Below are 27,490 nucleotides of genomic sequence, written 5' to 3'. Positions count from 1 at the left end.
GAATTGAGCGAGGGAAGCTAAGAATTGTACGGGGTAACCTAGAAATTGAGCAAGAGAACATAGGAATTGAGCGAGGGAACCTAGGAATTAAGCGAGGGAAGCTAGAAATTGAGCGAGGCAACGTACAAATTAAGCGAGGCAACCTAGGAAATGAGCAAGGAAACCCGATCGACCCCGCAAATGGCATTCACACCCCAAACATTTGAGATCATTTTTTATTCCTTTAATAATTGAAACTGGAGAAACAAGTTTTTAAAATAAGGCAAAAACCAACTTTGGTGTATGTGAAATCTTTTTGTAATTCAATTTTTGACTCAAGGTCAAGGGCTATTGATTAGCATAAATGTTGAGAGTTTTGACGTTTTGAATGATTTACGAGGAATTATGCTTGAAGTGGCTTGTGGCTGCTACAACTGATAAGAAAAGGATAGCTTGATCCGGGAATTTAGGAGCAAGGGTTGTTGAATGTCATCGTTGAGTTAAGAAATCCTGTAGGTAGCCCTAGTGAATGGGTTAGTAGTATGAGTTTTGTGTTTCACTTGCCTAAAACCTCAAGAAAATCAATTCTTTTTTATATTATTTACACTGCTACAAATTAGCATGTTGATTTTTTGCTTTCACATGTGTGCCTCTTCGAGATGCAACTGTGTCAGAACTGGAAGATTTAATTTCTCATTTTATTGGTGGCTTATGCATGATGTGAGTGAGGTCAAACAAATGAGTATGGATTAAGACTTACCGAGGATTCTTTTCTTATTCCAGGCTTCTTATGCCACCTGGTACTCCTCTTTTTCTTATCTGGAAATGGAGTCAAACAAGTCAATCAAGTTCAACTAAAGTGGATCGAACAAGCCAATTGTGGCCAGCTCGGATTAGGCCGCTCCTTAATTCAGGTGGTTAGTTGAGATTCCCATGAAATTTTTGAAAATTATGTGTCTCCGTGGCTTGACAACCGCTGCGATACTAGCATAATGTTATTGTCGGGCCCACACAGGGATTTCGTCGAACATAAAACACATCGGTGGGTTTGCGCATTTATATAATCATCAAATTTAACATATGTATAGTATTTATAAAGGAATTATGAAAAAGAAAACCTGATTAACATATGGTTTGGTTTTTTGGGTCGTCTGAACCTATCCAACATATGGAGTTTATAAGGATATTTGGAAAGAGAAAACCCGACTAGCCTAGGGTTTGGGTCAAGGGTCGGATCTCACCTCTTTGTCTTAGGGTTCTTTTTGCAAGGGCCCTGTGCCTAAGGAATCGCATGTCAGGACACATGCATGCGGCCATGGCTAAGAAAAATGGAAGAAGGCTCGAATTTGTTACCTTTTATCAGCCACAATTCGCATTTACGACGGTAGGGCCGCAGTCTCCAGCGAATGACGGATGTAGGAGTGTGAGAATTTCAATTTCCTGCTCCCCAAGCACTCACACCCTTTCCCCAATCCTCTCTCTCTTTCAAACCCATCCTTCTCTATTTTCTCTCTCTCAGCTACTGTAAATTTGCTGTGGGAGTTAGGGAGAGAGGGTTTAAAGGTTTATATATACCCTGCAGCTTAATTCAGTTGGCCCCAGGTGCCACTTATTAGCTGAGATGGCCCTTTGGGCTCATATATGGTAAATCGAGCTGCCCTGATGGCCCCTGGCCCATCTAAGTTATGAAATGGGTGCCCTATGGTCAGAGAAGGGACTGTCCAATGTTTAAACTCAAACGGATGTGAGGATTTATTGCAAGATTCCGATTTGCAATTAATAGTCATCGTTCCTAGAGCCAACGTAGAAAACGAGCGAAGCAACCTATAAATTGAGCAAGTCAACCTAGAAATTCAGCGAGGCAACTTATGAATTAAGCAAGGCAACGTAGGAATTGAGTGAGCGAAGCTAAAAATTGAGTGAGGGAACCTAGCAATTAAGCGAGGCAACGTACAAATTCAGTGAGGCAACCTATGAATTGAGCAAGGCAACGTAGGAATTGAGCGAGGGAAGCTAGAAATTGAGTGAGGGAACCTAGCAATTGAGTGAGGCAACCTACAAATTGAGCGAGGCAACGTAGAAATTGAGCAAGACAACATAGGAATTGAGCAAGGGTAAGTTTAAGGTGAGATAGGGAAACTTGAAACTAGGCGGGGTAAACTAGAAGTTGAACAAAACAAGCATGAAAGCTGAGTGACGGAAACATTTACACGTTATGAAATTTAATTCATTGTAAATTTCCTGAAGTACAAATTGTGCGGGGTACATACAACACTATATATAATACAATATTCCTCAAAATTATCCTTTTCATCTCATGCCTACAACAAGTATCATTTACAGGTTACAGGCAAACAATCATACGCTATCGACTTCCTCCAATGTATAGTGAATTTTTACATGTCTGTTCCCTCCAAGGTGCGACCGCTGCACAGTATATCGATGAATTTCATTACAAATATGCCACAATCAAAACCATTGCATTGCTTTGGCACAGAGTTCATGGATTTGGCAGTCCAAGTCTTCCCTTCATGCGCGGTGACGTCTCCGGTGGCATGGAAGAGAATCGGGAGCACCTCCGTCATCAAATTGATCATCTGCTTATACTTTAGGAGAGCGTTTGACACTAAGCTTTCGATAATAATGATCTCCCGTTGTCTTGGATATAGGACCATCAAGAACCAATGAGAGTTATCATGGTTGACGGGTACATAAACCTGTCCATGTTTAAGAAGTAGGCTATCAGTTAAAAAATATGATCAAAGAACACATTACGACCTTTTTTGATGTTATGTGATGAATAAATTACCCGTTCACTATACCAAATTTCCTTGGCGTGTGATTTACCCCGCTGCTTGTCAATTGCAATAACATTGTTCATCATGCCTACCAACTTTGCACGTTCTGAAGCAGACTTCGAGTCCCGATATGCCCTTAGAGTCGGCATACTAGTTTGAAGGCATGGCTGTAACAAAAATCAAAGATCAATACAAGTAGAAAAACACGAATTAATTGAAAAAATAAGTTAGCGATACTCTGAACTAAATATTTACCATAAAATAAGTGGGACAGAACTTGCAATCTTGGGGATATGCAATTGCACAATCAGACTGCCTTTCCTCTAGGAAGTCAACATATTTGTCGATAGCCTACTCCACAAGATAATATGATTCAGCAATAATCGATTAAAAGATATAACTATATGAAAGTCAATGTATATAGACACTCTCATACGAATGCTTACCACGCTATCAACCCACGCGTCATCTACCCATATAGACTTGAACCATGAAGCCTCTCCCATCTCCTTATTTGCTTCATAGTAGTTTTCTACCTCTTTGAGTTCATCCGTTGATAGCATCCTGAATGGATCCATCTGTAGATGAAATGGTATCAGAGATGTAGGAAAGTTTACGGCTTCCTCAGGTCGCCTCACCACGTTCGGGGTTGTATTGATCGAAGACAGGAACAAGAATGGAGAAACCATATAATAAGATGGCTTAAATACCCTTTTAGTTCTCCTTACATAAACAGGAAGAGAAACGGGTGCTTCATCCAACAGATTACGCTCCGCCATACCATACGATTGCACCTCCAACTCCACATTTCCCTATTCTTTTTCTTCCATATCCTCAACTTTGACTTTCTTCTTCAACTCCTCGTCCTCATCCCTCATAAACTGTCCTCTCTGTATATAGAAATATTCATTCTCCTTCTTCAAGGGCTCCTTCTCTTTCGCTAAGTTTTCAGTTTCTCTCAATAACTCATATATCCGCCTATTCAACTCCTCGTTCATGATGAAAAATAATTCCTTCTCTTTCTTCAACTACATTCTCTCGTTTAGATCTACTCTCTCCATCTTTAACAATTCTTTCTCTTTCAACAACGCCTCCCTCTCATCAAGCCTCTCTTCTCTCTTTCTCAACTCTTCCTTCTCTTTCCTTAGCTCATCCCTCTCCTTCTTCAACTCATCTATCCCAACCCTAAATTCATTCATCAAAAGAGATGGTTTCACGATATTCCCCCCTGATCCCCCCTCACCCTCGTCATCATTCTCGTTACCCTCATCGCTCAATTCCTGAGCTTCGATGACCTTCAAAATGTATCAATGCACATATAAGAGTCGAAAAACTTTTAACGGTGAATTAAATAACATTTCATTTTAATTAAACGCCCATGATATCTCACCTGAAAACTATCACGGAGCAAGCGAACGGCGTCCGTTTCCCATTCTTGTAGGGTGGGTTCTAAGTTCTTTATTAAGATAGTCTGCAAAAGAACCCAGATTGATGTTTATATACGGAGTGTAAGTGTCAAATCAAGCAAAGTGAACGGTCGAGAAATACATATACTTACAGCTTCACTCTCAAAAATTGCATATATTTTGTTGTACCTCCAACCCTTCCAGCCTCGATATTGAATGAAGCGTGGAATTTGCGAGGGAACAAATGAAATAACACACTCTTGTAGGGCCGGTAATCTCTCTACAGCCCATATCTGTTTTAAAGAAATTGCATGAGGATAAAAATCCATAATTGAATATAATCATGTAGAATAAATAAAGAGTTCTTACCCGCAGAGGAAAGACACAACCATATACATTGTAGCGAACCGCACCTAATGCCATCACAACAGCTGCGACCCCTTGCGACATTGTATTGTAAGCCAAACTACCCCAAGGATAGCTATAGAAATCCTCTATGGAGTCTACTAGGTACATATAATCCATGTTACACATAGTTTTCGATTCGGTTCCCCTAACAAAATACTCTACACACATAAGTAGAGCAACCTTCACTACATCCTCGTGCTTATTGGTATCAACTAATTTATTAAATGCATCTAATAAATGCTTCTTAATAACTGGATATTCTCTGAAGTATTTGTCCATTAATGTACTACTGATGGGACGCTTTTCTGGTATTGTAAGCTCCCCAGTCTTAAGCCCTGTTATGAGGGCGAAGTCCATCTCCGTGAATTGCAACCGTGTCCCCCGTATTTCAAATATAAGATCCCCTTTATATCTTATAAGAAGAAGGTGAAATAGAGCCCCTATAAATCGAAAGGATGAGAGGTGCAACAAGAAAGAAAATGAGGATTGCTTGAATAGGCTTAGCCGAGTATCATGCTTCTCTAATCCACCCTTCACCGTGTTGAACCACCATCTCAATGAACACTTAGAGGATGGGTTTGGGAATTGAGAACAAGAATCATCACCTACAAACATGTAATTGAAAATATATTAATAACAAATTTCACTACTTAAAGAATCATAACGCAAAAAATTAAACATAGTTGAAATCGAGCGAAGCAAACTAAAAATTGAGCGAGACAAATTACAAAATGAGTGAGGGAAACTTGAAATTCAACAAGGCAAATATTAAATTTAGCGAGGCAAGATGAAACCGAGCTAGGCAACCTAAAAAATTGAGAGAGGCAAGGTGAAATTGAGCCGAAAACCTAGAAATTAAGCGAGGCAACCAAAAAATTCAGCGACGGAACCGAGACAATGAGCGAGGGAACCTAAGAATTCAGCAAGGAAAGCTAAAAATTGAGCGAGTCAACCTAGAATTTGAGCGCGGCTACCTATCAATTAAGCGAGGTAACCTAGGAATTGAGCGAGGGGAGCTAGAAATTGAGCGAGGGAACGTAGAAATTCAGCGAGGTAACCTAGGAATTAAACGAGAGAAGGTAGAAGGATCCTAGAAATTGAGCAAGGCAACGTAGTAATTGAGCGAGGCAATGTAAGAATTCAATGAGGGAAGGTAGAAATTAAGCAAGCGAAGCTAGAAATTCAGCGAGGCAACCTAGGATTTGAGCGAGGGAACCTAGAAATTGAGCGAGGCAACCTATAAATTAAGCGAGGCAACGTAGGAATTCAGCGAGGTAACCTAGGAATTGAGCGAATGAACCTAGAAATTGAGCGAGGCAACTTAGGAAATTGAGCGAGGTAACGTAGGAATTCAGCAAGGTAACCTAGGAATTAAGTGAGGGAAGGTAGAAGGAACCTACGAATTGAGCGAGGCAACGTAGGAATTCAGCGAAGGAATGTAGAAATTGAGCGAGGGAAGCTAGAAATTGAGTGAGGGAACGTAGGAATTCAACGAGCTAACCTAGGAATTAAGCGAGGGAAGGTAGAAATTGAGCGAGGCAACCTAAGAGTTGAGCGAGACAACCTAGCATTTGAGCAAGGGAAGGTAGAAATTGAGCGAGGAAAGGTAGAAATTGAGCAAGGCAACATAGGAATTTAGCGAGGCAATGTAGGAATTCAGCGAGGTAACCTAGGAATTGAGCGAAGGAAGGTAAAAATTGAGTGAGGGAACCTAGAAATTGACCGAGGCAAGGTAGGAATTGACCGAGGCAATGGAGGAATTCAGCGAGGTAACCTAGGAATTGAGCGAGGGAAGTTAGAAATTGAGCAAGGGAAGCTAGAAAATGAGCGAGGCAACCTATCAATTGAGAAAGGGAAGCTAGGAATTGAGCAATGGAAGCTAGAAATTAAGCAAGGGAACATAATAATTAAGCGAGGCAACGTAGGAATTGAGTGAAGCAACGTAGGAATTAAGCGAGGTAACCTAGGAATTGAGCGAGGGAACCTAAAAATTGAGCGAGGCAACGTAGGAATTGAGCGAGGCAACCTAGGATTTGAGCAAGGAAAGTTAGAAATTGAGCGAGGAAAGAAATTAAGTGAGGGAACCTAGAAATTTAGCGAGGGAACATAGGAATTGAGTGAGGCAACATAGAAATTTAGTGAGGGAACCTAGAAATTCAACGAGACAACCTAGGATTTGAGCGAGGGAAGCTACAAATTGAGCAAGGGAACCTAGAAATTAAGCAAGGCAACCTAGGATTTGAACGAGGTAACCTAGGAATTGAGCGAGGCAACATAGGGATTGAGCGAGGGAACCTACAAATTGAGTGAGGCAATGTAGAAATTCAGCTAGGAATCCTAGGAATTGAGCGAGGGAAGTTAGAAATTGAGCGAGGGAACCTAGGATTTGAGCGAGACAACCTAGAAATTGAGCGAGGCAACGTAGGGATTGAGCGAGGGAAACTAGGAATTGAGCGAGGCAACATAGAAATTCAAAGAGGAATCCTAGGAATTAAGCAAGGCAACGTAGGAATTCAGCGAGGCAACGTAGGATTTGAGCGAGGCAATTGAGGGAACCTAGGAATTGACGAGGAAAGCTACAAATTAAGCAAGGGAACCTAGAAATTAAGCGAGGCAACCTAGGAATTAAGCGAGGGAAGCTAGGAATTGAGCGAGGTAACCTAGGAATTAAACGAGGCAACGTAAAAATTGGAGCGAGGCAACCTAGGAATTGAGCGACGGAACCTAGAAATTCAGCGAGGAAACCTAGGATTTGATCGAGGCAACCTAGGAATTCAGTGAGGGAAATTAGAAATTGAGTGAGAGAAGCTAGAATTTAAGCGAGGGAACCTAGAAATTCAGCGAGGCAACCTATAAATTGAGTGAGGCAATTTAGGAATTGAGCTACGCAACGTGAAAATTCAGCGAGGAAACCTAAGAATTGAGCTAAGGCAGCTAGAGGGAGCTAGAAATTAAGCGAAGGAGGCTAGAAATTGAGAGAGGGAGGCTAGAAATTGAGTGAGGGAACCTAGGAATTGAGCGAGGCAACAAGAAAATTTAGCGAGAAAACCTAGGAATTGAGCTAGGGAAGCTAGAAGAAGCTAGAAATTAAGCGATGGAGGCTAGAAATTGAGAGAGGGAACCTATAAATTGAACGAGGCAACCTAGGAATTGAGCGAGGGAAGCTAGAAATTGAGCGAGGCAACCTAAAAATTGAGCGAGGGAACCTAGAAATTGAGCGAGGGAACGTGAAAATTCAGCGAGGCAACCTAAGAATTGAGCGAGGGAAGCTAGAAATTAAGCTAAGGAACCTATAAAATCAACGATGCAACGTATAAATTTAGCAAGACCACCAATAGATTGAGTGCTAGTTAAATCATCAACAAAGATGAGAACGACTTTATTTTGAGAGACTATCTATCCTCTCATAGATAGAGGGATAAATAAAACAGAGAAGATCTTTATATCTTTTCTCATAGATATAATATAGAAGAGAGATCCGTCTCTTTTTTCATCAGGAGAGATCTCTCTTCTTTGAGAGCTTAGGATTCAACAATTTTTAAGAGCAAGATAGAGAAAAGAAGTGTTGAGATAATACCTTTCATCCTAATCTCATCTACTGGAAAAGGGGGCCCTCTTGATCACTTGAATAGATTTGTAAGCAGAATTAGCATAATTATGACAGTGAGGATTGAGCTGTCAAATGAGATTATCCTCATTCCTCGGTTGGGGTTCTAGAAGATAACATTTATGCAGTAAAAAAAGTCTTCTAAATTCAGCGAGGGAAGCTACAAATTGAGTAAGGGAACCTAGGAATTGAGCAAGGCAACGTAAAAATTCAACGAGGCAACCGACAAATTGAGCAAGGGAATCATGAATTTGAGCGACATAAGCTTGAAATTGGGTGAGGCTAACATGAATTGGAATGAACTTTAAATTTAATTGACATAGCCTAACAATTTGCTCTTTGGTGAATTTGATTGAGTAGTTAATGAAATTGACCGAGATTTACATGAAATTCTCTTCGGTGAATTTGACCGAGCAATTAATGAAATTGACCGAGTGGTTCATAAATTTTTTTGTTACATTACATGAATCCGTGGAAGTTCCCCATCATATTTTTATGATATCTCCGTCAAATTTATGAATTGCTCGGGGAATTTCACCAATCGTGACCCGAGAAGTAGGTCAAATAGACCAAAACCTCTCGCAATTTGGATTTATAGTTTGGTCAGTACGCACTTATAGTGCTGAGTTAATTAAGTTGGGCACACCCAAGTCTATAGCTCAATTGGCAGACTGAGTGGAGATACCTCATGTCAAACACTTGAAGTCATGGTATTGATCGCTAGCAGGAGTGGCTAACATGGAGTGTGTGTACTGACATGGGTGTGTACTAACAAGCTAACCCAATAAAATAAAATAATAATAATAATTAATAATAAATTTTTTTAAAAAAATTACATAAACTGAGTTGGGCCCGCCTTGAATGTATGTGGACTATCCACGAAGTTCATCCGTTTTTCCATCTAAAGTAAGGGTTTTAGCCCAAAATGGTGGCATATCGAAATGTCAAGTGAATCACAGCACAGGAAATAGTGGTTCCACCGTAGAAACCTTGTTTTGCCCCTACGATGATGTTTTACTTGTAATCCATCATATTCATATGATGATTTTTGCATGGATGTACCGAAAACTAAGATTCGAGCTTCATCCAGCAGTTCAATGGCCCACAAAAAATTTACACTGTTTGGGTAAATGTACTCCATAATACCTGTAGTGCGTACTTTCTTCCATGGAGGAACCATTTTCAGCCAAACGAGATAACGCTGCTGAATAAAGATGGTGGGATCCAGCTAGAGCGTGGAAGCAGCAGATGTAGCGCAGTAGTTTTCGTCCTCCTTTTTTTCGAAAATGGAGCGAGTGAAGGGAGGGAGAGGAAAAGCAACCGCAATTTCGTCCCCAAACTTACTGTCCGCACGTGCTAGTCTAAGTTGGTAACTTAAGTTTGTATTCCTTCGTAAAAACCGCTGGGTAAAAGGTTTTATCTACAGTGGTCATTTTCTCTCTCTCCCCTGATGGAGGAAGTGGATGGGCCCCACATCTTACGTAGAACAGTATCATAGTTGATTTCTACACTCTCGTCACATGCGACTAGATCAAAACCACTCATCTGATAGTTCAAACAGTGAATGGACCATGCTTCAGAAAATCAGAGCCTAACCCCAAAATCATGCATGCAAACGGACACGATAGAGACAACACAACAACGGCTCACATTCATCGATGAAAAGGTCCATTTAAAAGAAGGAAACTTGGGTCGAATCAAGGTATGTATATGTCACGTGTGCGGTAATAGATCTGAATGCACGGCATGATCAGATACCCTGGTCCACTTGCTGTTGTTGTTGCAACCGAACGTGTAGCCGAGAACCCAACTCCAGCAATTTATCGTGAGAAGATAGGCTGAGAAATTGGCTCGTTTCGTGACAGAGATTTTGAAAGAGAGCTCGATTCCACATGATTTACTGTAACAAGGACATCGCTCCCTCTCTCTCTAGGGAGACGATACGGTGTACCGGGCACACCGTAATACGGTAGATCCATCTCTGTAAATCATACGTGGAAGCTTGAAATGAAAATCGTGTCCGTTCATGTGAAATTTCTTAGTATTTATTATTTATAAATAAATAATTAAACATATTTCACAATTCTAGCAATCTGAACTGTGACCCATTAAAAGGACGGTTGAAAATTAAAACTAATGAAAGAGCAATGATATGATTGGATCATGCATTTTGTTTTCAAGACACGAGTCATCTATCTAGGGATAGCACACGTGTGGAACCGATCGATACATCAACCTCACACGTGTCCTGAAGAGAGACGGCTGTACAACGTTGCGGTTTTTTACGGTTCTACCGTATCCTCTCTCTCTCTCTCTTCCTGGGGAATGACCGAGTACATCAGAACGTATGCTCACTACCGTACGTTAGAGGTATCTGGGATCCACCGTAATATTTTAATAACATCCGAACCGTCCATCAGCTGAGGCACGCTATTTTAGTCTATTTCTATAGATTCAACCTGATATAAATCTGAGGAGTCCGGATCCTCTGTTATCAGGTCAACAGAGAATTCCTGATACCCTAATTCTCATTGGTCCACGTCACTACTCACTAAAAAAATAAAAATAATAAAAAACAGCTTCGGACGCCAAACCATTAGGATAATAGGAATTCTCTGTTGACCTGATAACAGAGGATCCCGACTCAAATCTGAGATGGACCAAAATAAAAGGGGGATATTGGGAAGAGGGAGGCTTACCATGGAAACTTGCAGATGGAATTTAAGGTACAATGCCTTGTGTATATATGTCATCTAACACATTCATAATGTGTGTCCCACCATTTTAAGCCATAAATAGAAAATCAAGTAATTCTAAACCTAGCCGGGGTACAATAAATAAATATACAGTTTATAATTGTCAACGTGCATTTCTTCCTGTGATGTGCCCCATATGACCTTTACAACATCATAATTATTTTTATTGACGGTAAAAATGAGTACCATAACCAGATGAACAGTTTGAATTATACATAAACATAACATGTGTTCCCCATTCAGATCGCACGTACAGTCAAAACCATACGTCCAAATGCAATCGACTATTCCCCTCGTCGTCCTCGGCTCGGTCTGGAACGGCACGCTTCCCACACCAGCTTTTGTCTGGACACAGTTTTCAATGACCAAAATACCCTACCGGTCTTTTCATTCCCATTTAATACATTGATACTTCAGCAGAACTTCGTGGTTATCATACACGGTAGTAAAAAATCATATATTTAGTACGACTATAATCAAATATAACCGTCCAAATAGTGGGAACAAATTTAGATAGTGAATATAAGTAGAAAAAATTGTACTTTAGGTACTGTTATCCTTTGATTAATTGGAATTATTTTAGTTGAGTTTAGACCGTTTAAATTTTTTAGTTCAAATAGTCCATTATGTGTTCACCAATTTTTCATTTCCAATGTCTTTTCATTGAAATTTTTGGTGTATGAACAGTATAAAGTGGTAAGTGAAATTTTAACGGTTTGTATTGAGTTAAAATAAGTATTTTATGTTTTATTTTGTGAGTGCCTGTGTATGGACCATTACTCTCTTTCAGAGTATCAAAGTCTTTCGCATTTAAAATGGCAAAATGCCCTCCTAAACGGCACCGTTTTAATACAGGAGGAGGAAGAATTATGGTATATTCTGGTGGAGTGCGGCTTGGTTTATCTAAAATACGGTGGGGCCTTTACCATGGGGCCCACCTTGATGTATATATTGTATATCCATGCCGTCCATCCGTTTTGACCTATCATTTTAGGGTATGTTTCCAATAACGAAGCAGATCTAAATCTTAAGTGCATTATATTATACGAAACAGTAGTGGTTGAATGCTGCACCATTAAAAACTTCTTAAGGCCCATAGTAATGTTTCCGTAATTTTTATTTGACATCTAAACCGTTGATAAGGTCACAGAAAAATGAAAGAAGGGGGAAAAAATGATCGTGACCCATAAAAAGATGTTAATGGTCAATAACCAATGTTTCCTACAGGGTGGTCCACCTGATATTTGGATGCGCTTCATTTTTGGTGCATAACCCAAAAACATCTGCAAAAACGGATGGAGGGAATAGATGTATAATACATACATTGAGGTGGGCCCCACGGTAAGGGTCGCACCGACTTGGGTGATGCCGGGGTCGCACCTAATCTGCTCCCAAAATGACAAAGTACGCGGTCCTGTGGGGCCCACCTTAACGTGTATTTCTGATACCCATGCGTGCCTTCTGCTTTTCCATATCATTTTAGGGAACGATCCCCAAAAATGAGGTATATAAAATTCCCATGTGGACCACACCACAATAAAGAGTGGTTATTGAACGCCCACCATTAAAAATTTCTCATGGGCTATAAAAGTTCTTGATCCAGCTGATATTTGTGCTTTCCCTTCATCCAGGTCCATGGGACCTTATCAATGGTTTCGATGAAAAATAAACATAACGTTGGGCTCTGAAAAGTTTTTAATGGTTAGCGTTCAATCACCACCGTTTCCTTTAATGTGGTCCACTTTATAATTGAATGTACTTAAATTTTATCATCAAGCGTTAAAATGATCTATAAAAATGGATGAACGGAGTGGATATAAAATACATACATCAAAGTGGGCCCCACAATCACGGATCTGCAGAACGTTTATCGGGTTCCACCAGGCGGTGTCCAATTGCAAGCGGATCAGACGTGTCAGTCTAGTCACGAGAGTTGAGTTCAAATCGTACTATGCAGCCACCTGTCGGACATGTGTAAGTGATCCAGACCGTTCATCAGTTGATCCCAGCATGCATCGTGGACCCCACCTGTCCCCTAAATGAACGACCCTGATCATCCCTCGGTCATATAAAAACAGCACCGTCTCCTCCAACAAAACCCGTTCAAAACTGTTGAAGCCCTTCCACTCTCCATCAGAGATGCTGAAGACGGTGGGCTTTCTCCTCCTCCTGTCTCTCTCCTTGGGTCTTGCAGGTAAGCACATACACCAAAACGACCGTGTATCTCCCCACCATTCTCCCTCCATTCCATTCATCGCCCACTCCCTAACATTCTCCATGTCTTTTCTCAATACAGGTCAAGATTCAGTCAAGCTCATCAACCTCTACGACCCACCTCATCTCTTCCATCCCTCCCTCACATACACCAATGTCCCCGTGTATATCTCCCTCAGGAATACAGACATATATACACTCTCATCCACCCCTTCAATGGCAAAAACCTGGCTAAAAACCCATATCCCAACAGCACCAAAACCCACAACCATTGTAGTTGGGAAAGGCCTTCTCTGCATAAAAAACCACCAGAATCAATGGGGTTTGGTTTTACCCACAATGAAAAACATGGACCATGCTATCAAGAATCTGGGCCTAGATAAACACATCAAAGTCTCAGCTGCTTTTTCCAATGACTGCTTAGATAGAGATGGTTCCATGCTCAAACCATTGCTAGATTTTTTGAAAAGTTCCAACACCCAATATTTGATAGACCCACCACCCCATTTTTCATCTTCCTTGAATGAAATCATCAGCTTAGTTTCTTCCCATGAAAACCACATCAAAACCCTTGGATTCTCCATGAGTGGCATTAACGTAATTATCTCCCACTTTAGAGAAAACCCAATTAAGAGAAAGCTCTCTTTTACAGAGCCATACCCAGAAAGGCCCACCCCACAACCAGTTCAGGGCCCACCATCACCTATCCATTCATCCGTTGGTTTCTCTGCTCCATCTGAGGAAAACCCAATTCCACCATCACCCCAAATTGTGGCCACATCACCTGGTGGATCCTTCTCCTTTGCGCCAGATGGCCCGCCGATTGTAGTCCCCGGGAACCCACCCGATGTATCGATAGAGGGCCCGCCCTGCTTGGCGGCAGGGCCTGCACCAGATGCTCGGGACAGAGGGGAGGAGAGAGGACTATGGTGTGTGGCTAAGCCGAGCGTGCCATCAGATGTGTTGCAGGAATCAATGGATTATGCATGTGGGGAGGGTGGGGCTGATTGTGAGGAAATTGGGCCACATGGGAGCTGTTATTCCCCTGATACAATGGTGGCCCATGCTTCTTATGCTTTCAATAGCTACTGGCAAAAGAACAAGAAGAGTGGTGGGACATGCAGCTTTGGTGGGACGGCCATGATCATCAATGCTGACCCAAGTAATGCTCAATCTCATTCCTTTTATTGATTGATTGTTGTTATTGTAGTAGTAGTTGTTGTTGTTGTTATTGTTGTTGTTATTGTTGTTGCCATTGCTGTTGATGTTATTTGATATTTACGCCCCAACTCAAATGGTTTGTTTCACAAGATATTTTGCCTTTTAAAAAAAAAAAATATGTTCTTTTAAAACTAATGTAATGTTCACATCTATCACAATGGATCTGCCTAGCATCTATTGAGCACATTCAGGAACGGCTGAAAAGATAGGCCCCACCTAGAAGATCATTGTCAGCAAGAATCAGTCTGAACCGTTCATCAAGAGGACTGCATTGTGTACATTTGAGGAAATCCATTGGTCGTCAATCGTTTTCGATGGTGCAGTCCACTTGATAAATGGATCAGTCTGATTCTTGCACATAATGAACTTCAATGTGGGGCCTACCTTTTCAATGGCTTGGATGTCATGGACACATGATACATTGCCTTGGTACACTTAGGGGCTGTTTGATTTTCTAATTACAGTGGTAATTCCAGGTAAATGGGCAATAATTATTTAATTTTGTATTTCCGGTTGAATTTCCAGTGTGATTTTGACAGCCACCTTCATTTATAACACTCCTTAGGTCACCAGAGGAAAAAAAAATGTTAAATCGTGGGGCCCTCCATGATGTGTGTGTCTTATCCACACCGTCCATCCCTTTAGACAGCTTGGCATGAGCCGAAAAATGAGGCAGATCCAAAGCTCAAGTGGACCACATCACAGGAAACAATGGGAATTGAACTCCTATCATTGAAAGCTTCTTGAGGACCCTAGGAGTTTTGGATCAAGCTGATATTTTTGTTTCCCCTTTATTCATGACTGTGTGACCTTATGAACAGGTTGGATGACAAATAAACATCAATGTGGGCCCTAGGGAGAAAACAACTTTCAACCGTTGACATCTTTAAGATCATTGTTTCGTAAGGTGTGGTCAACTTGAGCTTTGGATTTGCCTCATTTTTGGGCTCATGCCTTAAAAATCTGCTGTTAAAAAGGATGGATAGGGTGGATAAGTCACATATATCATGATGGGGCCCACATGTAAATAGGTAATGACATGGTTTTTATGGACCGAATTTCAAAACGTAATTACTGCCTATTTCAAACAGGTGGAGTAAGTCATAATTACTTATGTCCCTGTATTTACCAGGGAAATTAAAAATCAAACAGCCCCTTAATGAAGGGTAATGTTTGGTCCACTGCAATGGATGTAGACGTTCCTCTTTCTTTCTTTTCCTTTTCTCTCCTTTCCTTGTTTTCTGTTGACTACTTTTTCCTCGAGGATGGAATCGGTAATTTTGCCATTAGGGGTTGTAGTTGGGTTAGTGTATATGTGGCTACTAGAGGCTGAGTTCCCTGTTTGTAACAAACAATTGAAAAAGGAGGACGGAGTTTGTACATGTGGGGCCGTGGTTGGTTATCCAAGCCATTGATCTGGTGGACCCCATCTTAGATGGAAGACCCTAAAAAAATCTCCTCAATTGGTCAACTGTTCATTGTTGGCATGCAAATAGATGGTTAAGAAGAGATGCACCAAGAAGCCACATCACACATCCAATGGAGGAATGACCAAAGATCTGATGGCTAGGATCATCCATCCATGATGGGACCGTTAGATCAATGGCTTGGATAAATCAACTATGGGACCCACATCTACAAACTTGTGCACAACAGGGAAGGTCCCTGTTAGTGACAAACAGAGAACTGGGTCCCATGGTTAATGTTACATGTTTCTTTTTTCTTTTGTAAATTTTATGAGGGTTAGGCTTTGAAATGAGTATGGGGAGTTATTTGATACTCTGGCCCAGTATGAAGCTGGATATGCAGCCACTCAAAAAGTCTATATGTGGCCCACATTAACTCGAGTTAAACGGAGTAAATTTTGGCTTGGTCACAGTCTCAAAATCAGATTGTTTGAGCAATCCTAACCTTTGATTTATGGACACTTGTTTGTTGAAATAGGACCATTGGATTTATTTATTTATTTTCATTTTAAACCATCCAGTGAATCCGATGAGTGCAATAGTTGAATAATCAGATAGGCATAACATTTGGGTAGGGGCCCCATAAATTGAAGAGATAAATATGAATTACATGTCCGCCAATTATGCAAATTCTAATTAATTTAGAAGTGCATGTGCATCATCCATCACCGCTAGAATATTGAAAATATTTTTGGAGGGTTTTGAGTAGAGAAAACTTATGCATGCACTTAGAAATTAGTGATTTTTACAAGGTATTTCATAACAGTTTTACCTTTACGATACGGGCTGTAATGGTCGTTACAGATTCCTTTATGGTCTCTTCCTCTCTCTCTCTCTCTCTCTCTCTGATTTAAAAAAAAAACTGAAAAACCTTTATTTGCTCCGTAAGGGAATGTTACAAGGCTGTTACTGCTTTTGCAGGGGGCGTAATGCGATGTTACGGGGTTGATAATGGCGGTTATGGGTCATTTTTTCCATAACAGCTGTTATGACCTCATAATGTGTTGCGGTTGCTACCGTTACCTTTACGTAACAGCTTTTATGCCCCGTAACAGCTGTTACGGCACACGCTGAAATGCCACCCATTTTTATGCATAATTTGACAGAATTACGCAAAAGTTTTCTTTAGATGTCAGTACCCACATTTTAAGGGGGTCTCTTTACTCTACCACTTTAGGTCGAATCCAAAACACAATCAATGGCCTATTTCTGAAAATAATGAAAATACCCCTAAGAAGTAGTGGTATCTTGGCATACATATACCCAAAGATCTGTCAAGATTGCTCCCACCATCTTGGAATGATTTGTATCACTGTCCAACTACTGTTGAATGGTCTGGATACCATCCACTGTCTTGGAATGGTCCAGACGACTACTGTTCATGTACTTGTGAACAGTTCAAATCACTAACCACCGAGTGTTGAACAGTCTAGATTGCTATCCACAATCTTGTAACAGTCTAGATCGCTGTCCGCATATTTCTGGACTATTTGGATCAATGTCCGCAGTTACCACTTATTAGGGGTATTTTTGTCAATTTCAGATATAGGTTAATGGCTGTTAGGGGTGTTTGGATGGGAGTGAATGGAGGTTGAAAGGGGGAACTGGGAGTAAATGGGATTTGAGGTATGTTTGGATGGGAGGTAAATACATGGAAATGAAATGAGAGTAAATGGGCTGTAAATGAAATCCTCTCCTTTTGGAAGTAAATTGGGTGAATTGACTTTTTATAGCTCCTTGTACAGTCGTGTGAGTAAACAAAGGTACCGCTACACTCGTCCACCATACTCGCAACACAATGATGATACTCTGAAACAATCCAATTATTAGATAAATTAATAAAATCATACCAATAGAATGATCCAAACTGTTTAAAGGTTGGCCATTTAAATGGATGATTAAAAAATGTTGACAAGTTGGTTGTTTGTGATCCTTATGTTTGTGGCTCACTCGAGTCTTGAAATTTCCTCATTTTTGTTAGAAGTATAAATTTCAATGGGCTTATTACAATCATTTTGCTAAATATCACATAAGTACACTAATTTGGGATAATTAAGGCTGATTTGGGATATTAGATGTTCTTGTGAATATATTGGAAAAATCAAATGCATTCCAATTCCTTCCATTTACTCTCATTACCCAAACCGAATATTTGGATTTCAAATGCATTTTATTTACTCCAATCCAAACACAACTAAGTCATTTACTCCCATCACCCAAACAAAATCTTTGGATTTCAAATGCATTTCATTTACTCTCCTCCAAACACAAAGTAAGCCATTTACTCCTAATTCATTTACCTACCATTTACAAGCTCCCCAAAGAGCTCTTACTGGAATTGGATGGAAAGGAGTAAAATAAAGATGTGTAGTAGTAAAATGAGGAGACTCCTCATAATGTGGGTGGTGTAAGATATCCCATAATTGTAATGGTCGCCATAACGGCCACCATTGTTACCTTTACGATTTGGGTCGTAACAGCTGTTATATTTCCCATAACAACTGCTATCGTCTCTTTCTTTTATTCAAAGAAAAAACTCAAAAACCTATATCTATGTTGTAACGTTGAAAATAATAATAATTTGAAATTCCTGCATCTGATGGCCTTTATAGGGGCGTAACGGGCCATTAACGGCAGTTATGGGTTATTTTTTCCATGATGGTTGTTGCAAGCGCTACGACCTCGTCTCCGTTACCTTTACATAACAGCCTTGACGAGACACCATGGGGTGGTGACATCTAAAGAAAATCTTCTTAAGGTAGTTCTATCTAATTATGGTAAAAAAGTGGGTACCTACTCATGGCTCAGTGGTAGTCCTGGAATTTCGTACCTAGATGTTGCATCCTCCTGGTTGCGATTGGCAGTCTGGATTTTTAACTCAAGGGGACATTAAAAGAGGAGAGCAGTTGTGATAGTTCAGAGGAATTTTAGGAGTTATTTTTGGGATTTTTAATCAGGTTGGATTTGAAATCTAGGATTTTTGGGTTGCCAAACATGTTTTTATTGAAAATCTTGGATTCTAATTCCTAACTGCCCAAAATCCATACTGGCCTTACATATGCATATAGAGGGGTCTGTAGCATACATGCTTTCCTATTTGAACGGTCCAAATTGTGGGCTCTGTTGTGGATGGAGCATTGCCTGAAAGTCCCAACTGATTGGGCCATCTTAACCATCCGTCTGATTTCACCTGTTAAATTTCAACTGCTGACTATTTTTGTTTTAACCATCAATCTGATGCTCACTAATTGGACGGATAGGATTGTTTGATCAATGCGATTCTCAAGTTTTGCTCCATCCAAATTGGTGTCCATGAGTCCGACCATCCGAATCAGATCATTAATTTGTGATACCCCATAAGTCAAGGAACTATAGCGTATTAGTACACCCACTCTTGAAAAGTTGGGCCTAAGGTTTGGTGATCCAGACCGTTGATCTTATGGTATGATCCACGGCTGATGTGGGATGACCCAAAATTCTTCCAGATAAGATCCCAGAATTGTCTATTGGCCATTTATTTGTAGGGCCATTGATATGACAGTTAGGAACCTCTGTTTGGTAGATTTTGGGGAATCCTCTATCCATGGTGGGGTCCATTAGATAAACCATTTGGATTACTGAATAATGGGCCCCATCTGTACAGATCTCTAATATTATCATCATCAAATGTTTCTCCTTGCAGGCTTTCTCCACTGTCGGTTTCTTCTACTATAAGGTGTGGTGAAGGGAGAGACTCCAGAGCTGAAAGATTTCATGTGATGTTAGGTCACAGAATGTCCATCTTCAGGTAGGAAGTAGAAACTTCTTTAATTTCTATTGGGATTTGGATCTTTGTTTTTTTAATTACAACAAGAACATGGTCAGACTCTCAAATTGATGTACATGAAAATTTCATTGCCCATCAACGGCCTCTGGCCATACACGTGGCATTTGAGTCCACTGATAGAGATTTCTCTTAGTGGATTAATCTCAACTACAACTAATTAATGGGACATTTCTGACATTGAGCTATTTCTAGCCCTTGGTTTTATATGCCACACTTTAGAAGTGGATGTTGGTCCAACCTGTCTCATTTTTAGAATATATGGCCCATTTACAATTGACCCATCAAATGAATGGTTATGATGAAATAAACCATTTCTAGTAAATGGGCCTTTTTCTAACTGACATCTAACGATTCTGCCTCAGACTTTTATAAGCCACTAATAGTCCAGACAGAATATGGCCCATTAGGGCTGCAACTTGGGTTTGGGTCAACCCAAACCCGATTGACTTGATTCAAGTTTTGGTCGGGTTAGTCTGGGTTGTTGATGCAGGGAGGGACATGATGAGGTCGGTCACCGTCTTCCTCAGGAAATAACTACTCCAAATCCACATAGCTTCCTCAAATCCAGGAAATAACTACTCCAAATCCACATAGCTTCCTCAAATCCAGGAAATAACTATTCCAAATCCACATAGCTTCCTCAAATCCACGAGGGATATAAAAAATAGAAATAATTTCGAATAAATTTTTTGATGATTAAAAAAACGAATTTACAATCCTTTAAATAATGAGCGCAAACCTACCTAGGACGAAGTTTTAGACTGCAACTCAGACTTCATGTTTTTCGGCCAAAAATATTAAGTGTCCAATTTGGCCTAACCACGTTATTCTCCTAATTTTTCTAATCCCTTTTCATGTTGGGCATGACTCCTACAACTCGAAGGATCAAAAGTTATGATCAAATTAAAACTTTAAATACGAACAGAAAATGGACTTTTGACCGTCAAAATGACGGAATCTCGCAAATCCGGCGCTGGGTTGGTTGGCTAAAGTAGCTTCTCTTATCCCAAAATCATAAGTGATGTGTTCAAAAACTCATTCTGGTTTGTGAGATATGACTGTTTTAAGGTCCCGATCACTTCCTCCTCCAATTGGGTCTTCTCTTATCCATCTTTGCCATGAAAGTGTCTGCGACCTGATCTGCATCAATTGTCAAGGTCCTGGGGTCAGTTTAAGGTTTGAAAATGCCAACCTGATTTGCAATCAGGTTGGGTTCGGATCAAGCATATATGGGTTGGGTTGCGTCAAGTATATTGGAATTTCAGGTTGGGTACAGGTTGGACACCTTGGGTTGGAATTCGGGTTGGGTTGTGGGTGGGGCCTTCTTGAAGTCAGGTCGGGCCCCTCAACCCAACCCAACCCACCTGAGTTGCAGTTATAATTACTATGGATCCATTAATCTGCCACCGTTTGAAAGTGGATGGTAGTCCAAACGTTTCTAATTTTAGAAGATAAGGCACCGAGGCCACCTGGTTGTATCATAGTTCATGGTCTGCTCAGCAAACGACTTCCAACCTTTCATGGGTGTATGTGACATCCAACCCTTCCAATAGGTTGGCCCCACCATGAGGATCGCCTTGTGCAATAATCAGCCTCACCCGCTCGATAGGCGGGCCACAACATAGAACAAAATGTTTAGGCAGCTATAAATAACAAAATACAAGCGGTCCACTTGTTAAGTGGATGTGGTTGATTTTGGGACAATGTAATCCCAATGACTCGGCCAACCTATTGGAAGAGTTCGGCATTGCTGGTTGGACCGTAAGTTTCGATTCTACTGGTTGGACTAGAACGTAGATGAGTGATGATTTTATTTTTATTTATTTATTTATTATTATTTTACCCATCTAAGTGTATGACCCATTAAATGAATGGTTTTGATGGGGTTCGTCTTTTATATGCCACTGATTCTAGAGTATGGCCCATTTCTTAGTGATCCATTGGTCAATAAGGACTGTTTAATGAGAACGTTTATATGCGAATGGTGCTCAAAAGATTGATATTTTTATAATATGTGGGCCATTTAGTTTTTAACCCCATCAAATTAATGGTTTTGATGAAATAATAGAAAAAATGGGGTAGCAGATGAATTTTACTCTACAGTGTCAGAGCCAGGTTTGCATGCTGGGACAAACAGTCATATTCAAATGAATGGTTCTGATGAAATGAAGAAATTTAAACAAAAAATAAAAATGAATGGCTGGAAGCTACTCTTATTTATCAGAGCCAGGTTGCAATCCTGGGACCTGAGGGAATGGTTCTGATGAAACAATAAATAGAAAATGAAAAAATTATGGTTGTGATGAAAGAATAAACAGAATACAAGTGGATGGCTGTGATGAAACGAAGAAATTTAAACAAAAAATAAAAATGAATGGCTGGAAGCTACTCTTATTTATCAGAGCCAGGTTTCGATCCTGGGACCTGTGGGTTATGGGCCCACCACGCTTCCGCTGCGCCACTCTGATGTTATTGAAATATTAATTCAGAATTTTTATTTTATAATATGACATGCAGCAGTGGATTTCGGTAATCTCTTATGGCGGTCGAAAGTATTCAACGTAGATGAAATCCACTCCGTCCATCGGGTAGACCATCATTTGTTTGGCCTTGATCCCAAAATCAGGCTCCTTCAACACTCACCGATATTAAAATCATACAATCTTAAATTCTCATGGTACGGCCCACCTGAGTTTTAGAATATCGGTTTGTTTTTGGTAATCCTTTCATTAGATGAGGCACATCAGATGAATGGATTGGATGGCACATGAACAGCACGGTGGGCCATATACAAAACTAGCTGTAGTTTTCTCATCCCAGTTGTTTCCTATGGCGTGGCCTACCTGAGTTTCAAATCATGATGATGATCGTTTGGGTACTTGATAGACGGGTGGATCCCACGTGGCACTGGATTAGAGGGATGTACCGACCTGGTTCCTATCCATCGGTATACATCATGGTTCCCATCCCAATTGTTTAGGGCGCGTATTACCTGTTCTGTGGGCCCCACCATGATGTGTGTTTGATCCACTCCGTCCATCTATTTTTCCAGATCGTTTTAGGCCATGAGCCTAAAATGACGTAGATCCAAATCTCACGTGGGCCGTACCACAACAAACAGTGACGATTGAACGCCCACCATTAAAAACTTCTTGGTGGCCACACAGGAGTTTTGGATGAAGCAGATATTTGATTTTTCTCTTCATCCAAGTCTGTGTGACCTAATCAACAGGTTGGATGAACATTACAGTGGGCCCTAGGAAGTTTTTAACGGTGGGTATTCAATCACCACTGTTTTCCTGTGGTGTGGTCCACCTGAGATTTGGATGGATCTTTTTCATTTATGGACAGTGTAGATAAAATTCATAGATGGTGAGGCCCACAGAGCACTGTCCAGCAGGGTCAGTAGGCAATCTGCGTCCATCGGGTATGCTAGATGATCCTAGCGGTCAATTCAATGCCAATGGGATCCATGTAGATAATACCACAGATGGTCTAATCATTTCATGACAAACCATCATTTGAATCCGACCATTGATTGTGGATACTTCTCAGAAAATCACTTTGGATGAACAGTCCCAATCAATTGAGTAGAGAAATTAACGGTTCATGTTGATCAAGTTACAAATGTTCCTATCATTAATCTCCAGAAATGGGTGGGATTACAAATTTAGGGTCAGTTTGGCGTCTGTGGAAGGACAATGAGTGAGATCCAAACCGTCCATCGGGTGTGCCACCTCATTTTAATATTTCATGTATATGCACTCAGGATTTAATATCAGTGGACTTGATGTATTGGATTTGTCAAGCGTTGCTCATATTTTCTAACAATAAGAGATTTTAAATTTTAATAGGGCACCAGTTAAAAACTGTAAAAACAAATATTTTAGAAAATACTTTTTAAAAGATAAAACAAAACATTTTGTTTTCTTTGATAGATTAGTGTAACTTAAGTGAGAGAATGTAGGAGTTCTATTAGGTGAGCAACACATGATCATTAATTTTCTATTAAACGATCTAGTAGGCCCACTACAATTGTGATCAATACAGATAGGTATGAAGCGGGGTGTTTAGACTATGGTCGATATACATGTTATTCAACAAATATGGAAACCTACAATGTGGAGACTTTAGATAGGAGATATACATGTTATTCAACAAATATAGAAACCTACAATGTGGAGACTTCAGATAGGAGAAGTGTAAGATCCATGTTTCGTTGGAACCTTTAATATGCATGTTTTCAACATTGGGATCGACTAAATTATTGATCACCAATTGTGTTCGTATTTTAATATCACTATGACTCAAGACTAGGGGTGTGCACGAACCGAGTTAGCTCGCTCGACTTGACTCGAAAAAGCTAGATTCGACTCGGTTCGAAGTCGAGTTCGAACTAAATTTTTGAGCTCGAAAAATTTTCAAATTGAGTTCATTCTTGCTCGAGCTCGACTCAACTCGATCAAACCCCAACTCGAATCGAACTCATATCGAACTAGTTCGGTGACTCGGTTACCTTGATATTGATATTGCTCACCAAGTGTTTGATGAAATGGCTTAACCAATGTCAGTTGGTGACAAGGAAGGTATGCATATGAAATAAATATCATTTTTCCTTGATTTTGATGTTGCCTAGAAGGTGTTTGATGAAATACTTGTAAACAGTTGCTGTTGTTTTACATACAGTGAGAAATTAAAAGTGCACTACATGTGTTTGTAAAAATGTTGTAGAGGCTCGATTTTGGCTCGAACTCGGCTCAAACTGGCTCAAGTTGTTGACTGAATCGAGCCGAGCTGGCCAATCATGCTCGAGGACCGAGCTGAGCCGAGTTCGAGCTAGGGTCAACTAGTGGCTAAGCTAAGTCGAGCTGAGAGCTCGACTCGGTGTACGCCCCTAGCCAAGACTTATATCCTAGCGATCGCAATTGCACTGTCACTACGATTCCAACACCTCACGGTACATCCCGTTGCAATCCCAGGTTAGTGAGATACATGCGTATACAACGTGGAGCCCACTTACAAGAAATCTTAGGGCGTGTTTGGGCAGTAGGATTAGAAGGGATTAGGTGGGATGGGATTCATATGGTCTTGTGCCAATTCCACTCCATGTTTGGGAAGACTGGAAAAGCTTGGAATTAGAATAGATGGAATTGCATTGGGTCTGTGCCTATTTCACTCAATGTTAGCAAGTTGTGTAGGTCCCACCATGATGTGTGGGTTATATCCACACCGTCCACCCATTTTTCGAGATTATTTTAGAGCATGGGCCAAAAAATCTGGTAAATCTAAAGCTCAAGTGGACCCTACCATGGAAAGCTTTCGAGATTATTCTAGAGCATGGGCCAAAAAATCTGGTAAATCTAAAGCTCAAGTGGACCCTACCATGGAAAGCAACGGGGATTGAAAACTTACCGTTGAAAACTTCTTTGGGGCCACATTAAGTTTTGGATCTACCTCATTTTTAGGCCCATGCCATAAAATGAGGTTACAAAACAAATGGACAGCTTAGATATAATACATGTGTGTTATTCTAATTTCAAATGATGGTAGGTATATCCATTCAATGTACCACTGTGTTAAGCCATGGGTAATAATTATGTTTTTTGAATCCCATCCCACCTAATCCCTTCTAATCCCACGGCCCAGACACGCCCTAAAAAGAATCTCAAAAATATATACTTTCTTAATCCCTAAACTACCCCTCACCCCTTTTACACCGACCACACCAACCCCTTGCCAAATGACCTACAATACCCCTACAAAATAACTCTACACTCCCTACTTTTCTCAAACCACCCCTACTCCACATCCCCTCACAACCTTTCTCAACACAACCCATGCCTAGCCCATGCTATCCCACTCTATCTCTCTCTTTCCCTCTCCCCATTCTAACCCTTCTTTCCCTCTTTCCCTCTCTATCCCTACATTCTCTATGCCATCTTGAGAAGGTGGGACCTACCTCTCCACGCCCTCCAGCATGGACAGTGTCCAGTCCACCTAGATGCATATATTATCTTTTCCCGTGGTTCCCTTTCTGTGATTCAAGTGGGGTCCACCCAGGGTGGCCCACACCGTCAAGACAGCATGGTGGATACGCTGTGGTGGCCCACCTTGATGTTGAAAATACAAGAATCATCAGGGCTCATCATGACCTGGCCGAGATGATGGATAATGTGGATTTCTGAGTTGGACCTACCTACTTTGCAAAAAAAAAAAAAAAAAAGGAGGGAGAGAATACCAGCACTGATGCTGGCTGCAAGCAGTGTCCAGAGAAGCTACTGCTGCTTTTAGAAGGTAATGGGGTGGGGCCCACTGTTAGCCCCACTGCAGTGTATATGTTCCATCCACACCATCCATCTGCTTTGCCAGATCATTTCAAACCATTGGCCCAAAAATGGAACAGACCCAAATCTTAGATGGACCGCACCACAGTAAACAGTGGGTGTTGACGCTTACCCTTTAAAACCTTCTTACGCCCACTGTGATATTTATTTACAGCCCAACCAAGGGCTGTAGGAACCACTGTAGAGATCCACCATGATGTATGTGTTTTTCCCAGGTGGCCCACCCTATCTGGCCATTGGAAAGGAACCAAAGTTGAGGCAGATCCAATTTCGAGTAAAAATACATGTGGGTGTGGGGGGTTGGGCCCACTTGATTTCCATTTCTCATCGCATCTGGGGGTCGCGGGGCCCACCTTGGACTCCCACCATCGTGTAGGTAAGGTACCCGAGTAGCGCCCGGTTTAAACACAGTAGTAGGCCATGAGCCCTTATGGGCAAAACCAAAATGCAGCAGATTCCAATCCATGGAAGACTACATTGCTGGACACCCTTGCTATCTAGCATGTTTTCCCACGATGTGGGGCCCACTGTAAGGGTCCTACCTTAATGTATTTGTTCTATCCACACTGTCCATCCTCATGACAGCTCATTTCAGGACATGAGGGCCGGATTTAGTGGACCACACCAAACGAAATAGTGATGATTGGACAGCTAGCATTGAAAACCTCCTTAAAGTCTCACTGTGATGTTTATTTGCTAATCCAACCTATCTATGGAGCCTGCTGTGGACCCAACCAGGTTATATGTATATCCAGGCTGTCCATCCCCTTGAGATCTCATTTTATGGTATGAGTCCAAAACTGAGGTAGGCCCACAGCCCACGTGGACCCCGCGTCGCTGTCCAACGTGTGGGCCCCAAAGGGGCCCATTGTGGTCATATCATGTTGTATATATTTTATCGACACTGTGCAACTGTTTTGGTAGAGCATTTTATTGCAAGAGCCAGTTGTTGGGGGTGGATTCAAGTCTCGAGTGGGCAATGCTACATGGATGGTTAACCCCACTACTGATAGCAGTACCTTCATTCAAGAGCCAGTTCTATTAGGATAGCTGTACCTTCATTGCGCTACGCCACGCGAATAAGATTTTACGCTATTACTTGTGGTGTGGCCCACCTATCTTCCATTGAACTGATTTTTAGGTTTCTACAAAAATATGGTGGTGCACCTATCAGATGGGTTGGATTTGATGCGCATTCTTCCCTACACGGTGCTTAGTACGGGCCTCTGGTGAAATAGTAAAAAAAAGAAAGAAAGAAAGAAAGAAAGAAAATGAATGGTTCTGATTAAAAAATGAAAATGAATGGCTCTGATGAAATAGTTAAAAAGAAAATCAATGAAAATGAACGGTTCTGATTAAAAATGAACGGCTCTAGTAAAAAGGAAAATATAAATATCAAAGCCAGGTTTCGATCCTGGGACCTGTGGGTTATGGGCCCACCACGCTTCCGCTGCGCCACTTTGAT

At 40.9% G+C, this 27,490-nt stretch overlaps 2 protein-coding genes and 2 non-coding genes across 4 annotated transcripts; 1 reads left to right on the top strand and 3 right to left on the bottom strand.

Annotated features, from left to right (window-relative positions):
• Positions 1-2,375: 2,375 nt before the first annotated feature.
• Positions 2,376-2,926, bottom strand: LOC131228871 (putative ubiquitin-like-specific protease 1B). The gene is made up of 2 exons (XM_058224719.1): positions 2,789-2,926; positions 2,376-2,696 (listed from the first exon to the last, which is right to left on the bottom strand). Exons 1-2 carry the CDS (start codon positions 2,924-2,926, stop codon positions 2,376-2,378), a joined length of 459 nt encoding a protein of 152 aa, XP_058080702.1.
• A 10,066-nt stretch (positions 2,927-12,992) lies between these two features.
• Positions 12,993-19,866, top strand: LOC131229018 (glucan endo-1,3-beta-glucosidase 12). Its single transcript, XM_058224871.1, has 3 exons — positions 12,993-13,148; positions 13,251-14,330; positions 19,538-19,866. The coding sequence occupies exons 1-3, from the start codon at positions 13,094-13,096 to the stop codon at positions 19,567-19,569; spliced, it is 1,167 nt and encodes a 388-aa protein (XP_058080854.1). The 5' UTR covers positions 12,993-13,093; the 3' UTR covers positions 19,570-19,866.
• Positions 19,867-22,077: 2,211 nt separating this feature from the next.
• TRNAM-CAU (transfer RNA methionine (anticodon CAU)) lies at positions 22,078-22,149 on the bottom strand. The gene has a single exon. It is a non-coding gene; the product is annotated as a tRNA-Met (tRNA).
• A 5,269-nt stretch (positions 22,150-27,418) lies between these two features.
• Positions 27,419-27,490, bottom strand: TRNAM-CAU (transfer RNA methionine (anticodon CAU)). Its single transcript has one exon. It is a non-coding gene; the product is annotated as a tRNA-Met (tRNA).

Source organism: Magnolia sinica, chromosome 16 (genome assembly GCF_029962835.1).
Source record: "Magnolia sinica isolate HGM2019 chromosome 16, MsV1, whole genome shotgun sequence".
NCBI lineage: Eukaryota > Viridiplantae > Streptophyta > Magnoliopsida > Magnoliales > Magnoliaceae > Magnolia > Magnolia sinica.
The sequence above is the reverse complement of the archived record's forward strand: the minus strand, read 5'-3'. Positions and strand labels throughout refer to the sequence as shown.

Coding starts and splice junctions, on each gene's coding strand:
- LOC131229018 (XM_058224871.1), top strand. CDS start 13,094: ATGCTGAAGACGGTGGGCTTTCTCCTCCTCCTGTCTCTCTCCTTGGGT. Junction 13,149..13,250: donor TCTCTCCTTGGGTCTTGCAG/GTAAGCACATAC, acceptor TTCTCAATACAG/GTCAAGATTCAGTCAAGCTC. Junction 14,331..19,537: donor GATCATCAATGCTGACCCAA/GTAATGCTCAAT, acceptor TTCTCCTTGCAG/GCTTTCTCCACTGTCGGTTT.
- LOC131228871 (XM_058224719.1), bottom strand. CDS start 2,926: ATGCCGACTCTAAGGGCATATCGGGACTCGAAGTCTGCTTCAGAACGT. Junction 2,697..2,788: donor AAATTTGGTATAGTGAACGG/GTAATTTATTCA, acceptor AAACATGGACAG/GTTTATGTACCCGTCAACCA.